At 41.4% G+C, this 17,054-nt stretch overlaps 1 protein-coding gene across 1 annotated transcript; it reads left to right on the top strand.

The window, feature by feature from the left end:
* Window positions 1-617: 617 nt before the first annotated feature.
* prpf4bb (pre-mRNA processing factor 4Bb) lies at window positions 618-16,356 on the top strand. The gene is made up of 15 exons (XM_062985627.1): window positions 618-800; window positions 4,463-5,674; window positions 7,455-7,604; window positions 7,691-7,846; window positions 9,423-9,504; window positions 9,661-9,871; window positions 9,962-10,035; window positions 10,133-10,223; window positions 10,866-11,013; window positions 11,799-11,936; window positions 12,030-12,183; window positions 13,608-13,722; window positions 13,852-14,003; window positions 14,115-14,201; window positions 15,765-16,356. Exons 1-15 carry the CDS (start codon window positions 754-756, stop codon window positions 15,966-15,968), a joined length of 3,021 nt encoding a protein of 1,006 aa, XP_062841697.1. The 5' UTR covers window positions 618-753; the 3' UTR covers window positions 15,969-16,356.
* Window positions 16,357-17,054: the final 698 nt, after the last annotated feature.

The raw sequence follows: 17,054 nt of genomic DNA, 5'->3' as shown, positions 1-17,054 counted from the left end.
CACTAGAAAGTATAACTAGATGATGATTTGTGTTCCTTACATAGTGCACTAGATAGTGTATTACATAATTAATTATGTTCCCTACATAGTGCACTAAATTGTATATCAGATAACGGATTTATGTTCCCTACATAGTGCACTAGACAGTATATTAGACAATTGATTTATGTTCCCTACACAGTGCACTAGATTGTATATCAGATAACGGATTTAATAAGCGATCAGGGAAAAAAGTCTGTGTCGCCTGCGTGCGCGTGTGTGTGTCGCTCTTGGCCGCTCGTTCTAGATTCCGGGAGATTTTATCTGACTTGCGGGCATCAGGGAGCCGCTATGTATATGCGGGAGACTCCCGGAACTTCAGAGACACTTGGGATGTCTGCGTATTAACAGGTTTTCCATACATCCTTATGGGAAAACTACCTTGAAACTCAACGCCTTTTAAACTCGTTTCAATGTACCACTGTATATTGTTTCAGGAACTACTTTAATGCAGAAGATATTCAAACTATTTTCTTATTTGTTTTTTAAAAGAAGACACTACGCAGGATTTTGATTTAAATGAATACTTCGGTGCAGACGGGTTTTTGTTGTTATTTTTTAAATGAGGACCGTTGTGATGTGGAAGTGAAGTTTTTCCACTTGTTTTTCAGAGAGGACCGATAGGGGGCAGCAACCGGACATTGTTGCTCTTCTAATAACTTCATCATAACGCCACAGAAGAAGAAACGCAACAGCGGCCTCTGGGTGAAGAAAATGGCCGATGTGGAAATGGACTTACAAAGCGAGCGGCTGAATAACGGGTAAGAAAGTGCATTATTCGGTTATTTGCTCTTTAACTGTAAGGATATTATATTTCAGTCTGATAGAGTTTGGTGTGGATAAATATTTTGCTCTTTTAAAAATATTTCGTCTATGACTAGCGGCGCTGTTGCTATCAAACAAACGAGCTAGCGTGCTAACGTTGCTAAGCTAAGCGACCTTATGGAAATGCTGTTAGCTTAGCAAGGTGTCGCGAGAGGTGCGCTCGTGTTGTTTTAAACACCGTGTTTGTATATTAAGAGATATTCTTAATAAATATAACATTCTTTAAAATATGAATCTAATGCAATAGAAAGAAATAACGTTGTTAGAAGCATTAAAAAACTTTAGCACAGCATCAAGCTAACGCGGTTATCAACGGTAATCTCCAAACACGCCATGGAAACGTTAGCAAGGTAGAGAAACCTCAAACCTGCAATACGTGTTGTGTAGAATTTGTTGCTCTAACGTAATTCAAACTAGAAAATGACGCGTAACAGTTAATCCACCTGCTGCATTTATTATAAGGTGTGTAATCCCAACGGTAACAATAGTTATCAGCATGTCCAGGCAGCGTTGTGGTCTACTGACCGCCAAATGAGCGATTGGTTGAACCCCAGTGGGTCGATCTTTTCTGTTGGGTCTGTTGAAACATTAAAATTAATAAATTAATAAATAAATGTGCTTATTAACTGTATGCCTAGTATTTTAGGCGTTTTGTATTTAGCTTAGGCTTCGCATTGCTCAACAGATGTGCAGTAGCGAAGGTAAACAAACCGCATGGCCATGTTAACAGGTGTGCAGGCAGGTAGATGGATAGATGCATTTACATTTTCAGCATTTAGCAGATGCTTTTATCCAAAGCGACTTAAAGTACTGTGACAGTATACAGTTTCAGCAATTGAGAGTTAAGAGCCTTGCTCAAGGGCCCAACAGCAGTCAAGTCAAATTTATTTATATAGCGCTTTTTACAATAGACATCGTCTCAAAGCAACCTTACAAAATCCAGGACCAACAGATACAAAAACCCCTGTTGAGCAAGCCGAGGGTGACAGTGGCAAGGGAAAACTCCCTGAAAATTACAGGAAGAAACCTTGAGAGGAACCAGACTCAGCAGGGACCCATCCTTCTTGGGTGGTCTGGAGAATACTTTAAATCAGGGGTGTCAAACTCATTTTCAATGAGGGCCACATCTGCATTAAGGTGGCCCTCAAAGGGCCGATTGTTACGTATCCTGCTTTGATTGCAGTCTGCCTTTTAATTCTTGGACAATTTGTTGTTCTTTTGGAGTCTAAATTCTGTGTTGCCAAATTTATACCGTATATTTATGATGTATATCTACATTTATATTGTACTCCTTTACCACAGACACGGCCTCCTAACGCAAGAGACGTACTGGTTTTTCTTCTTAAAGCACGAACTTGTGTTCACTTTCCCATCTTTCATTAAATTACCTTCATTCTGCTTCATTTTCTCTTCTTGTACATTTTGGGATTATTTGTAAATATTTCTCAACATCACTTGTTGGAAAACCGCCTCAGTTAAACGCTGATGTGGAAACACTGCCATCTGGTGGGGGGATGCGGTCACATTGTGGGTCACAAAATCGGCATACATTGTGGGAGATGCAGGTTATGTGTGATTTTACAATCATACGTGCATACATCAATCATACAATCATACGTCTTTTAAGCTTTCACGGGCCACATAAAATGACGTTGCGGGCCGGACTTGGCCCTTAAGTTTGACACGTGCTTTAAATGAATAAGATTTAGCAATAAATAAATAAATAATAAGAGTTATTATTCAGTCCAGTCTGTAATAAAGTCTGTAGTGAGTTCTTGACATTCTTGGTGCAAACACGCCAGTTCCCGTCACATCCGGCAGGAGCAGCATTGTTGGCACGGCAGTCTCGACTTCATTCCTTAACCTCGGGCAGGTAAACAGGTTTCCATCAGAAGGACGTCGCGGTAAAACAACAGAAACTGTAGTGAAAAATGTGAAATGCGAGTTGAGTAAAATATCAGTTTTACAGAGAGAGTTTTAGACTCCGGCAGCCAATGAACAACAGTAATGAACAACTTGACCTAACTGAAACTAATGAAACAACTATATTTTGATAATATGCAGTAACTCAAAGCCTATTGCTCACTTGCTCACATGCTATCTATGTATCTATGATACTCCTGTGATTGAGGGTTGCCACAGCATATCTAGACCGCATTCCAGACTTTTTACGCTGGATGCCCTTCCTAATTCAGATTAGGTGTGCTGGGTACCTCCCAATGGCTGTGGAGATCGTTTCGGACCACTGCCAGCAGCAACCTGGGTTTGAACCAGCAACCTTCTGATTACTAGTCCAGTACCCTAACCACTAGGCTACAACATCCCTACAACGTAGATAGATACTTTATTGATCCCGAAGGAACTTAAAGTCCCAGTAGCATTACACATCAATTACACACTATAAAAAAACCACAAACATAACGACCAAGACTGAAATTAACCTGAATTTAACATATATTACATAACTACAGTGTCGTTATTACTGATGAGGAAGTATTTAAGTGAAAAATGAATGAATGGAGGCTCCTCCATAGTCAAATAGTTATACCAATACTGACTGTAGCCCATATGTCGTTGTTCACAATTCATCTTATTTGCTGTATGTTATTCATGCACGAATGAGGAACACCATGGCTGGTCAGTTGATAATTTATTAGTAGTTATCAGTGCACACTTAAAATTGATCAGGGTCATGATCTGACCGGAGTAGTGGTGTTTGATTACCTGATAACTAAGAAATGTTATTGTTTAGAACGACTTGTTTACATTTACATTTTCAGCACTTAGAAGACGCTTTTATCCAAAGCAACTTACAGTTATGACTGAATACAGTTTAAGCAATTGAGGGTTAAGGGCCCTGTTTAGGGGCCTGGTGGTGGTGGTGGTGGTGGTGGTGATGGTGGTGGTGGTGGTGATGGTGGTGGTGATGAGGCTTGATTCGACAACCTTATGATTACTAGTCCAGTGTCTTTACCACTGAGCTACCATTGCCACTGCCCTGACTGCCACTGCCATTGTATTGAGGTATTTATTCATTTAGTTAGTATTTATTTTATAATATTCAACCACGTGTTACCTGGTCTGTTCTTGCCCATAGACAAAATGTTACTCCCGGTGTTATCGTAAATTCTGCTTTTTTTTCTTCCCCAGAAGAACCTGCTTTGATTTCAAGTAAATCATTTGAATCGGAAGAACGAAACCAATACAAATCTAGCCACTAACTGTAAATCATTCAATCACTTTACCACTTTTACACTGTTCATTTTAAGTTCTGTCAATGATAACTTGATCAAAATCTAAATTTCAAAGCTTTGTGTGAACAACTTCATCAAAAAGCCGCTTTTACTTGTAATGATCCCTAACAGGATGAGCCGAAAAGTCTCGGTCATTCATTTTATTGGAAAAGTGCAATTGCACAGAAGTCTGTAAACTGTTTATAGATCATGGTTGACCTGAGGTTTGATAAACAGCTAAGACCTTTCTGATGTTTGTTTTGGGATATTTTCAAATATGTTAGAGAAAGATGCACTATGTTTTAAATATTCAACAAAACGAGAGCTTAATTGCAATCTTTGATTTAATTTGTCTGCCACATCAGGAACGAGGATTTAGAAAGTCCAGAAAAGAGCGGGAATGAGAACGGCGACATGTCTGAAGAGGATGAGGAAGAGGAGGGTGAGGAGCAAGCCGAGGTGAATGGAGAAAACCAGAACTCGACTTCCAAGCATCACGGTAGCGGTGGCAGCAAACACAAGAAGAAGAAACACAAGCACCGCAGCAAACACAAAAAACATAAACGGTCATCTGAGGAGGAGAAGGAGCGCAAACGAAAACATAAACACAAACATAAGAAGCACAGACGCAAAGAGGGGACGCCACCTCCTTTAGGAGTCGTTAACCTAAAGAATGATGCTGGCTCCCCTTCCTCCGAAATTCCAAATCTGGATGACAGGGCTTTGCTGGAGGACTTGGAAAAGCAGAGAGCCTTGATCAAAGCTGAGCTAGATAGCCAGCTGATGGAGGGCAAGGTTCAGTCAGGCATGGGCCTGATCCTGCAGGGCTACAACTCGGGCTCAGAGGAGGACGGAGATGGGCAGAGACAGCGAAATGGGGAGCAGCGACAAAAAGGCAGTTTGGGTAAAACTCGCTCACCAAGGGACCAGAGCATCAAAGGCGGCAAAGCCAGACGAGACTCTCCAGAAGCAGCTAAATCCAGCACTAAACGCCGTAGCCGGTCCAGAGAGAAGGACAGAGCAGCACGAGAAAACAAAATCAGTAGACCAAGCAAGGGTGCAAAAGAGGCACCCAAGGAGCGCAGCAGATCCAAAGACCGAAGGAGCCGAAACAGATCCCGAGAGAGGGCAAGGAAGTCGCCGTCTCCCTCCAGCAAGAAGCGTTCAGCAGAAAAAAAGCCCGAACAAAAAGGACGCCCCTCAGACGGAAAGGACAGCCGGACAGAAAGTTCCCGGGTGGAGGAAAAGAAGATTACTCACGAGCAGAGTAGCCGGAGATCGAGTTCACCAGGACATTCACACAAGAGGTCTCACTCCAAAGATGCCCGTTCTGGTCACTTGGAAACGGAGCGGGACAAAAGGCCGGGAAAGTCACCCTCCAAGGATGCCTCATCGGGGAAAGAGAATCGCTCACCACGCCACAGGAGGGTGTCGAGCCCTCTGCGTCGTCGCAGCTCCTCCACACACGCGAGAGACCGCCAGTCCCATCAGACAGGCTCAGGTTCCAAACAGAGCTATTCTCCTTCTAGGAACAGGTCGCCAGCAAGAATGGATCGCAGGAGAGAGTCCCCAACCAGGTAAGGAACTTTGATTACACCTGGATGTTTTGCCACTTATCAGTTAGGCCGAATAATTTAATAATCCAGATTAGTCACAAACTCCAAAGTGTCTAAGTAAGGTGATTGGTCTTAAGAAATGTTTAGTGTACCTTGATCTTGATTTTACTGTACTGGCAGGATCCAGTACAACAAAGTTTTTCAAACCCTCGGTCGCAAGCCAAAAAATGGGTCACAGACAAAAATGATAATAATTATATGAACACATTTCAACAGGCACATAAAAAATTAACTTGTACACATGCCCCCTTGTGGAGGCTTTACGTTACACTTTGTAAACCACAGTGGGAACAGAGTAAGTATATTTAGTTTTTTTGTTTTGATAACTGTCGCTGTAAAAATTACACCTGATTTATCTTGTGTGCAGCGATTAGAATTTGTAGTTAGCCTTTGTTAAAAAGTGTTTTCTATAGTGACTGTGTAAAATCTTAATTCTGAATGCTGAACTAGTTCTGTTCGTATTGTTTATGTTCATCTTTTTACATGTGCCGAGTTTAGCACACAGTCAGACTCCATACTGGCAAAATACAGCTTTGGTTTGTGATGTAAAGGCATACTAGTTTTGTCACACAGGTTTTAAATAATACAAATGCATTAAAACATGTTCAGGCTAGAAGCCTTTTCGACTTATCAGAGCTGGGTAGGGATGAGTCACAATTCAGCACTCTGTAATGCTTGTGTGGTCTTTAAATGAGATCTGTAGCTCCACTCTTTATTCAAATCAAGCATCAGCTGTTGGAAATAAATGTAAATGACACTAAATTCAGAGCGACAGGCATACCTAATTTCCACCTAATTTCCATTAGGTGTGAAATCTAAGCAAATCATGAAAAAAGTTATTATAAAAAATAATACACACAAAGGAACCCAAAATAAAAATACAAAGTAAATGCTGACTTTGTCCCTCTCAGATCTGCTGCTTTTTTTCTCTCTGGAGCTTTGTTACTGTCATGTTCTAACCTTTCGTGTTGAACACCGGTTGAGTGCTACAGGTTGCATTTTGATGACTCTTATGCTTAAAAACTTATCTAACATATTTTAACCTGGCACTAATTAAATACAATAAATAAGTCGTCTCACAGTGGTTTCAGTTAGGGCTGTGTATAAACTACAGATACTCGACAAGGGTTGTTATTTTTTAATGTAAATAAAATAGTTCCGTGAATTGGAGATACAAAATTGTCCATGACTGTGTTTGACATTAAAACTTGTGAACTGATGAACCTTGTGTATCGAGTAACTACCATTTCTGTAATGAATGTAATCAAAGTGTAAAACATGACGTTAAAATCCTAATAAATAAACAAACAAATGAAATAGTTGTTTAAACTTATTTCCAGGAGCTGATGGTTGAACAACATTTCCTTGTAAACGGCATCTATTTTATTTTTCTCGAAAACTATTAAATATTGTTCTTTTCATTTAATTGGAAGTATTGGGTGCTATGCAGGGCACCAATCCATTGGTTGTGGGCTTGCGTGATAGACCACTGCACCACCTGAGCACATTTTAATCATGTAAATCATTAGTTCTATAAACATTTTATCTGTTTTGCACCAGTATCGAGTATGACTTAGTGTTAAACCCTGCACATGTTGATTTGTGAAACATTATTGTTAAACATTAGTTTCAAACTTAAAATGTTTTCCAGCATGGTCAAATCCCTTCATCACACTATAACTTTAGTGTTCTTTGATAGCCTTACCTATCAAACGTGTGACTGACACTTTTTTTATGTTAGGATGCGTTCCCGTATGGATGGGATCGGAAGGGACTCGAGCCCAGTGAGACGCAGGGTAAGTCGTTCGCCACTCAGACGAAGGTCTGTTTCACCGCGCTGGCAGTCCCGTCCCTCACCGAGAAGAAGGAGTCGTTCCCCTCTGAGACGCAGGTAAGCGAGTTTGGACCGTTCGTGCAAGATTACATAGAGTACAAACAAAATAAAGCGCAGCGTTTCACCAGCAGGTTTTCTCACAGGTCCACCGAGAGGGATCGATTTGGTCGCATCAGACCCAGACGCTCCACATCCAGAGAACGAGAGCGCAGGAGGAGGCGGAGTAGAGACGAGGACAAGTTTAAGGGGAGCCTGTCGGAAGGCATGAAGGTGGCACAAGACTCTTCCTCTGAGGAAGTGTAAGTAGGAGAAGTCACTCAAAAAGTGGCATTACAATCCTATGAAAATATAAAAAACTCTGTGGGAACCTGAAATTTAACATGGTTTGTAAGAAGTCACTGCAGACAGCAGTTTTAATGTTTCCTGTACTGAAAATAACTCACTTATACTAATATGTAGGGTGGCTCGGTGGGTAGCACTGTCGCCTCACACCAAGAAGGTCCTGGCTTTGATTTCCAGATGGAGCGGTCCAGGTCTTTTCTGTGATTACCTGCCCGTTTATGAATGTAATCAAAGTGTAAAAAACATGACGTTAAAATCCTAATACACCCCAGCATCAGAAATAAACCAAAAATACATTATGGAAAATGTACAGACCAGGTCATCTATACTAGATGTAGAATAGGCCTTCCAGATTGACACACCAACACTTAATATTAGAAGAAGACCCCACTCATCACTATAAAACACATCCTGAATAAATGCCCAAGGTACATAAGACTATATATGTACTCAATCCTCAGTTATTAAGATATGGTAACGATTCTAAGTTGCTTTGAATAAGTGTTTGCCAAGTGCTGTGTATGTGAGCAAAAGCATTTTGGGCAGTGGTAGCTTAACAGTTAAGGTACTGGACTAGTAATCGGAGGGTTGCCGGTTCAAACTCCACCAGTGCAAACAAAGCACCCACATAAACGTTGCCTGCTGTGAATGTAACTCACAAGAGTAAACACCAGATAGATAGATAGATAGATAGATAGATAGATAGATAGATAGATAGATAGATAGATAGATAGATAGATAGATAGATAGATAGATAGATAGATAGATAGATAGATAGATAGATAGCCAAGTTGCCACTATTGGTCAACTTGATCATGGCACTTACCCTCAATAGCTTGAATTGTATTCAGTCAAAACTGTACTTTTCTACATAGTCACCTTCCATTGCAATGCATTTTCCCCAGCGTCATACCATTTTAATGCCATCAGCAAAAATGTTTTTGGGTGAGTGTAGCCACTGATGCACTGCTGCTGTGCTGCTGTCAAATCTTCTTCCCCGTCAAGCTTCTTTGAGTGATCCAAAAAGGTGGGAATCAGAAGGCGCTAAATCTGAACTATAAGCTCTCCTCTCAGTCTCTAAAACACGACCGATTACTACTCCTCCCACCCTCACCGTCTCCAACGAAAATATAAAAGTGCCGAAATTTTTCGAAGATCCCTCATATTTTAGCTTGGGCTTTGTTTATTTAGGACATTGCCATTGTGCAATAGGGTCCTTTCTGTGTGGAGTTTGCATGTTCTCCCCGTGTCCGCGTGGGTTTCCGCCGGGTGCTCCGGTTTCCTCCCACAGTCCAAAGACATGCAAGTGAGGTGAATTGGAGATACAAAATTGTCCAAGACTGTGTTCGATATAACCTTGGGAACTGATGAGCCTTGTGTAATGAGTAACTACCGTTCCTGTCATGAATGTAACCAAAGTGTGTAAAACATGACGTTAAAATCCTAATAAACAAACAAACATTGTGCAATAGAAGTATCAGTCTCTACATTTTCTGAAGATAGGTATTTTATGGATTTGTGTGTTTGTGTCAGGATGGAAGATTATGAGGCTGAGGAGGAGGATGAAGAGGCTTTGATCGAACAGCGACGACAGCAAAGACTGGCTATAGTTCAGGTTGGGAAAACGTAATATGCATTAAAATCATACTGCATGAAACTTCAACTTGACTTCTGAAGATGTCTATATTCTTGAATGCAGATATTTTTGTTCAGTTTCTAAGTTGTTACAATTCAAGCTAATTGTTTTGGTGTGGGGGGGGGTCCGTCTTAGAAATACAAAGGGGGGAACGAGGACAGCAACATGGGTTCAATGGCATCGGAGCCGAGCAGTCCCCAGAGCAGCCCGCGTAGTCGCTCCGCCTCGCCAGACGACATCCTGGAACGCGCCGCTGCTGACGTGAAGGAGTACGAGCGAGAGAATATCAACACATTTGAGGCCAGCGTAAAGGCCAAGCACAACCTCTTTAACCCAGAGAAAGAGGGTGAGTCACAGCAACTCATTCGTCAGCATGTTTGATCTGTACAATCCTATCTGTACCATGTACAATCCAACTCTTGTCTTTGTTAATCAGGAGCGAGCTCAAAGAAACCCTCCGCCCCCGACATGTTCACAGAGTCGGACGACATGTTTGCTGCAGACTTTGATGTAAGTACGAATACATCCACACAAGTTTTCCAGTCATGGTCATTATGTTGTGGGGGGATACGTTACTGAAAAGCGCTGGTTTGTCTCTTTCCCATAGAGTGCCAGACTCAGGGCTGTGGGTGTTGGCAAGGACTATAAGGAGAACCCTAATCTCAGAGATAACTGGACTGATGCTGAAGGATACTATCGTGAGTGCTGTTTCATAAATACATTTGTGCAGAAGTGGAATTTGCAAACCAATACAAACCTGCTTGTTGCAATTAGTTGCTAACTTTGGACATGCCATTTACATGGGTGTATCGTTTTAGTCCTCTTTAAATGACTAGGAAAAGACGGTGTTGTCAATGTTTCCATTGGCTAACCAGGGTCACTCATGTCAGTGTCCCCATTTATCTCCCAGTCTAGTAATTTCCAGTTCCCAATTGGGAATCTGCTAACACTTGCACAACCATTGATCTGATCATAGAAACCCGAATCACCACACACCCACTTGGACAAGTCCTATCTGTGGTTGCTTCCTTGAACTTGCCCCCTTGCACACTAGGCTTTATGTGACCACTTCAAATGCGCAGGCATCCAGAATAGTCCCGGAGATGTCATAGAGCAAGGGCAGCTGAAAGGGACCCCAACTGATCAATTTGTTCTTAAATACGGCCCATTGTGTTAGTGTGTGAGCCTGACCAGATCGGTGGCTCTGCTTGAGATTTGAACTAAGTTTATAACTTTATAAGCCACGCTGGTTTGCTGTATCTCTTATTGATGTTTTATACATGGGAATATATATTTTGTAATATAGTGAACAAGTTGTTGTTTTTTTGTTTGTTCATTAGGTGTGAACATTGGTGAGATGTTGGATAAGCGGTACGACGTGTACGGTTACACAGGACAAGGTGTCTTCAGTAATGTCATCCGAGCCAGGGACTCTGCTCGAGCTGGCCAGGAGGTGGCAGTCAAGATCATCCGAAACAATGAGCTCATGTGGGTGGAATGTTTAAACGTGTTTAACTTCGTTCATACAGAAAAACTTCAGTTTAACAGACTAAAAGGGGGGAGACGTGGTCGGAGGATTTTTTTTCGAAGGGGTGCGAAAATATACCAAAGCACAGCATTAAGGTCCACAAAAGTGCTAAACATGCACATTTGATAAACAGTAAAATGAACAATGTAAATAGTTATGTAATGTAAAACATGTAAATAGATGTTTAACTTCTCTGCATACTCTATAGTTTTTCTTTAGACCTACGTATATCACTCACTGTCTGTTTCTTCACACTAATACGTTTTTTTAGCTAACTTTTTTGGCAATACCTAGATGCACCATCTTTCACTTACAAACTCCCCTTGTCTTTCGAAGGCATAACTAAGCACTACAACTTGCACCAAGAAAAAGGCGAGAACAAAGCGAGGCTCCCGGCAAAACTAAGCCTGTCACTCATGTAAACAGAGAGACATGCACTGGCTAGTGGACAATTAGTGAATTACTGCTGTTGGTTTGCTTCTCACAGGAATTTTAAACAATTGGACCAGGGCATTCGGTTTTCCAGGTTTTGTCTGTTAAATCGAGGTTCTTCTGTACTAATTATTTTGGATTTTCCTTGAGCTGTTTTTCATGAAGCTAATCAATATCTAAGCCAGCTTTCAAAAAGGATTTCCAGATTTGAATGTAGATGCCGTGACTGTTTTAGATTTGAGTTTTTGACAGTTGTCTTATCTTACTAAGTAAAGCTTAGTAATGTTCAGTCTGATCTTTTCATTGTCCACAGGCAAAAGACAGGGCTGAAGGAACTGGAGTTTCTGAAGAAGCTTAATGACGCCGATCCTGATGATAAATTCCATTGCTTGCGCCTCTTTAGACATTTCTACCACAAACAGCACTTGTGTCTCGTGTTCGAGCCTCTCAGGTAAACATTTGTGTGTCTGTGTGACTCGATTGTGGGCATCTTTAAATTGTACTATTGCTTGTTAAAGTAATTGGGGATGTATCTGTTTTTTAGTATGAATCTTCGTGAGGTCTTAAAGAAGTATGGGAAGGATGTAGGGCTGCACATTAAGGCTGTTCGTTCATACAGCCAGCAGCTGTTTCTGGCACTGAAGCTGCTGAAGCGCTGTAATATTTTACATGCTGACATTAAGCCGGACAACATATTGGTAAGCATGTTAAGTGAAACTAAAGCCATCACCATTGCTTAATTAGTTTTTACCAAACATATCTTGCAATATCGGTAGTTGTGACTAAATGTGGACTTAATCTGTTTTACCAGAACAACTTCAAACACAGCCAAAATAATTAAAAGGTGCTTGCACAACCTGGTTAGGGTTTTAAAACTGCAATTTCTTTAGGAAGGTTCAGATTTGTGAGAGTTCTGAGTGTGGGTTCTTATGCTAAATTTGATTCTAATCACGTTAAAAACATGTTGGTCTTCTCCCTTCATTTATTATTAATATTCTTAGGAATGTACACTATATTGCCAAAAGTATTCACTCACCTATCCAGATCATTGAATTCAGGTGTTCTAATCACTTCCATGGTCACAGGTGTATAAAACCAAGCACCTAGGCATGCAAACATTAGTGAAAGAATGGGTCGCTCTCAGGAGCTCAGTGAATTCCAGCGTGGTACCGTGATAGGATGCCACCAGTGCAACATGATCAGTCGGGAAATTTCCTCGCTACTAAATATTCCACAGTCAAATGTCAGTGGTATTATAACAAAGTGAAAGCGATTGGGAACGACAGCAATTCAGCCACGAAGTGAAAGGCCACTTAAAATGACAGAGCGGGGTCAGCGGACGCAGAGGTCGCCAACAATCGCTACAGACCTCCAAACTTCATGTGGCCTTCAGATTAGCTCAAGAACAGTGTGTAGAGAGCTTCATGGAATGGGTTTCCATGGCCAAGCAGCTGCATCCAAGCCTTACATCACCAAGCGCAATGCAAAGCGTAGAATGCAGTGGTGTAAAGCACGCCGCCACTGGACTCTAGGGCAGTGGAGACATGTTCTTTGAAGTGACGAATCACGCTTCTCCGATGTGCACGAAGCAAGGTCCATATAGACATGGATAAGCGAGTTTGGTGTGGAAGAACTTAACTGGCCTGCACAGAGTCCCGACCTCAACCCGATAGAACACAGAGCGGAGACTGCGAGCCAGGCCTTCACGACCAACATCAGTGTCTGACCTCTCAAATGCGCTTCTGGAAGAATAAAAAATTCCCATAAACACACCTAAACCTTATGGAAAGTCTTCCCAGAAGAGTTGAAGCTGTTATATAAGTGTGGGCCGACATCATATTAAACCCTATAAATTAAGAACGGTATGTCACTCAAGTTCATATACGTGTGAAGGCAGACGAGCGAATACTTTTGGTGTATATATAGTAATATACTGTAGTGTATATAGTATAATTGGAGTATCTAGCAAAATTCAGAAAAGTATCCTTAGTCTCCCACTAGAGGGAGCTGCAGCATTTACCTATCAGCACCCTGGTAAAATGACAAATCATACATTGTGACTTTTTGTTTAGACATTTTTATAACTGTATTTACATTTCCCATCTCCACCTGTCTGTTACAGGTGAACGAGTCAAAAACCATTCTCAAGCTGTGTGATTTCGGCTCAGCGTCCCATGTAGCTGATAACGATATCACACCTTACCTGGTCAGCAGGTTCTACAGAGCCCCCGAGATCAGTAAGATCACTTTCACATAGTGTGTGTGCATGTACGTATGTGATTCTAGAGGTGTGTGTGTGGAAAAAAAAAAAGTAAAATCTTACTCAAAAGCCTGTATATTTACCAGTCACTCTTTTTTGTGTGTAGTCATCGGGAAGCCGTATGATTATGGAATTGATACGTGGTCAGTGGGTTGCACGCTGTATGAGCTTTACACAGGAAAGATTCTGTTCCCTGGTTCTTCCAACAACCACATGATCAAACTGGCCATGGATCTCAAAGGAAAGATGCCCAACAAGGTCTGACCAATTCAGTACTGCACTGTGTATTAAACCATATTGGCCTTTTGTTGTAGAATAGAATGTTTAATTACAATAACAATAATCTTTTTTTATTTGTTTATTTCTCAGATGATTCGGAAAGGCTTGTTTAAGGATCAACACTTCGACCAGAACTTGAACTTTTTGTACATAGAAGTGGACAAAGTGACTGAAAGGGTAAACACCAAGGCTATAATCTATATATATATATATATATATATATATATATTTCTATACTATATTTATATACACCAATGAGGCATAACTTTATGACCACCTTCCTAATATTGTGTTGGTTCTCTTTTTGCTGCCAAAATAGCCCTGCAACTGTGATGCACTTTGTGTTCTGACTCCTTTCTATCAGAACCAGCATAACCTTCTTTAGCAGTTTGAGCTACAGTAGCTCGTCTGCTGGATCAGACCACACGGGCCAGCCTTCGCTCCCCATGTGCATCAGTGAGCCATGACCCTGTCGCCGGTTTACCACTGTTCCTTCCTTGGACCACTTTTGATAGATACTAGCCATCTAGCCATCACAATTTGGCCCTTGTCAAACTTGCTCAAATCCTTACACTCGCCCATTTTTCCTGCTTCTAACACATCAACTTTGAGGATAAAATGTTCACTTGCTGCCTTATATATCCCACTAGCAGGTGACATGAAGAGATAATCAGTGTTATTCACTTCACCTGACGCCTGGTCGATGTATATGTATAATGGTTGGGATACATCCCCTTATATTCAGATATGCTCAAAATGTCCCCCAGTATACTGATGTTAAATTGTAAATAAGCATATTTCACCCTCTAACTTTGCATAATGTTAGGATCTGTCAGTGTTCCAGTCAGTTGTTGATATGGCAGGAATATTTTAGAATGGCAGGAACCTTACCCACCCAGAAATGTTGATTTATCTTTTTAGTAACTCAGTACTATAACGTTTATTAACGTTAATGTATATATTGTAGGTACAGTTGTAATACCTGTGACGTAACTACAGACTGACTACAGTTCTACACACTGGGTTGCGATGCCATGCAATGTCTCATGTGACTTGTCATGGTGATGTAACGGTGGTCGTGGCATTTCATGGTTCTTGTGAACACCCCATAAAAGAAAGAGGGAAAAAAAATCTAGAAAGACTACTTTGGTAAGAGGATAGGGCTAAGAAAGTTGGCACAGATTAGGTTATGTGAAAGGGATACCTGTTCAAGAAAGCCGACAGTTAACAAGCATCTTGCCTGTCCCACTATCCACATGATGAATTAGTACACAAACTTTAGGGTCTTTACTATTTAGATTATAAAATGGGATTAAATGGGATTAACGCGATTAAGGCAGCATGGTGGGTAGCACTGTCGCCTCACAGCAAGAAGGTCCTGGGTTCTATTTCCAGATGGAGCAATCTGGGTCCTTTCTGTCTGGGGTTTGCATGTTCTCCCCATGTCTGTGAGTTTCCTCCATGAGCTCCGGTTTCCTCCCACAGTCCAAAGACATGCAAGTGAGGTGAATTGGAGATACAAGATTGTCCATGACTTGAACTGATGAATCTTGTGTAGCCAGTAATTACCTGCCCTGTCATGAATGTATCCAAAGTGTGTAAAACATAACGTTAAAATCCTGATAAATAAATAAGATGCAACTTTTTCCAGTTATAATAAGCCACCAACGCACAGGCAATGTAAAATTGCAATGTTTTTTCCCAATCTGACTTACAAACCCTATTTCTGTCTCAACACAGGAGAAAGTAACAGTGATGAGCACCATCAACCCCACTAAAGACTTTCTCTCCGACCTGATCGGCTGCCAGAGGCTCCCAGAAGAGCAGAGAAAGAAAGTGATGCAGCTAAAGGATCTGCTGGATGGCACTCTGATGCTGGACCCAGCCAAGCGCATCAGCATAAACCAAGCCCTCCAGCACCCGTTCATCCAGGAGAAGATTTGACCCTTCTCCGTTCTTTCACTATGTATTTTTTTTACTTCTGTTGACCCTACCCTGGACGAGCAGTGGTCATGCCAGCTTTTTTCCTGGATATGGACAACCCTGTAAAAGTTTTGTTCCAATCCAGTTACCTGATTGCTTTCCTGAGGTCCCTGTTAGGATGAGTTAGATTAAATTGGGTCGAGCTAAGATCTTGATGGGTGCAGATCAGGAGCTGGAGGGTTTGTAACCACTGCACTGTCGTTGGACCCAAACAGCAAAGGAAACTATTGGAACCATTGGAGACTTTATTTTTATTCGTTTTGGTTTTCAATTCCTGTTATGTTTATGACCCTGTTGGAATGATTTTTATTGTAAATAATCCATACTTAATTACATGTCGTTCACACAAGACTGAGTTTTGGCTTGTTTTTATTTTTTCGATTCCTGTAGGTTTTGACAGGAACTTTTCAACTTGCGTATTGACTTAGTTGTCAGAAAGTGGCCAGAAATTGCATAATATTTATTGTGAACTCAGAGATGGATTTTAATTTGATTGAGTCTTAATATTTTAGAACAAACCCTAAAGAATGCTGTTTGGCCGCTCAGGTGGCGCAGCGGTAAAAACACACACTGGCGACCAGAGCTGGGATCTCGAATGCATCATTTCGAATCTCAGCTCTGCCTTCCGGCTAAGGCTGAGCGGCCACATGAACAACGATTGGCCTGTTGTTTACATATGGGTGGGTTTAAGCCGTATAGGGTCTCTTTCTCATAATTAATGCAATTACGATCTCTGCTGGCTGATTGATGGCGCCTGCACGGAGATGAGAAACAGGAGTGCTGTCGGGGTGTGTCTCTCCGTACACAGTGCTGAGCTGCACTGCACTCATCAAAGTGTAGGTGATAACATGCATATGCATGCTGCACACGAGTCAGAGGGGGCGTGGGTTAGCTTTGTTCATCTCAATCAGAGCAGGGATTGGCATTGGTGGAGAGGAAGCATGACGCAATTGGGCAATTGGACGCGCTAAAAAGGGGAGAAAATACATAAAGAAAATAATAATAAACAAGAATGCTGTTTGAACGTTGGCAACCTAACTGCTGTGG

This window comes from Trichomycterus rosablanca, chromosome 23 (assembly GCF_030014385.1).
Source record: "Trichomycterus rosablanca isolate fTriRos1 chromosome 23, fTriRos1.hap1, whole genome shotgun sequence".
Taxonomy (NCBI): domain Eukaryota; kingdom Metazoa; phylum Chordata; class Actinopteri; order Siluriformes; family Trichomycteridae; genus Trichomycterus; species Trichomycterus rosablanca.
The sequence above is the reverse complement of the archived record's forward strand: the minus strand, read 5'-3'. Positions and strand labels throughout refer to the sequence as shown.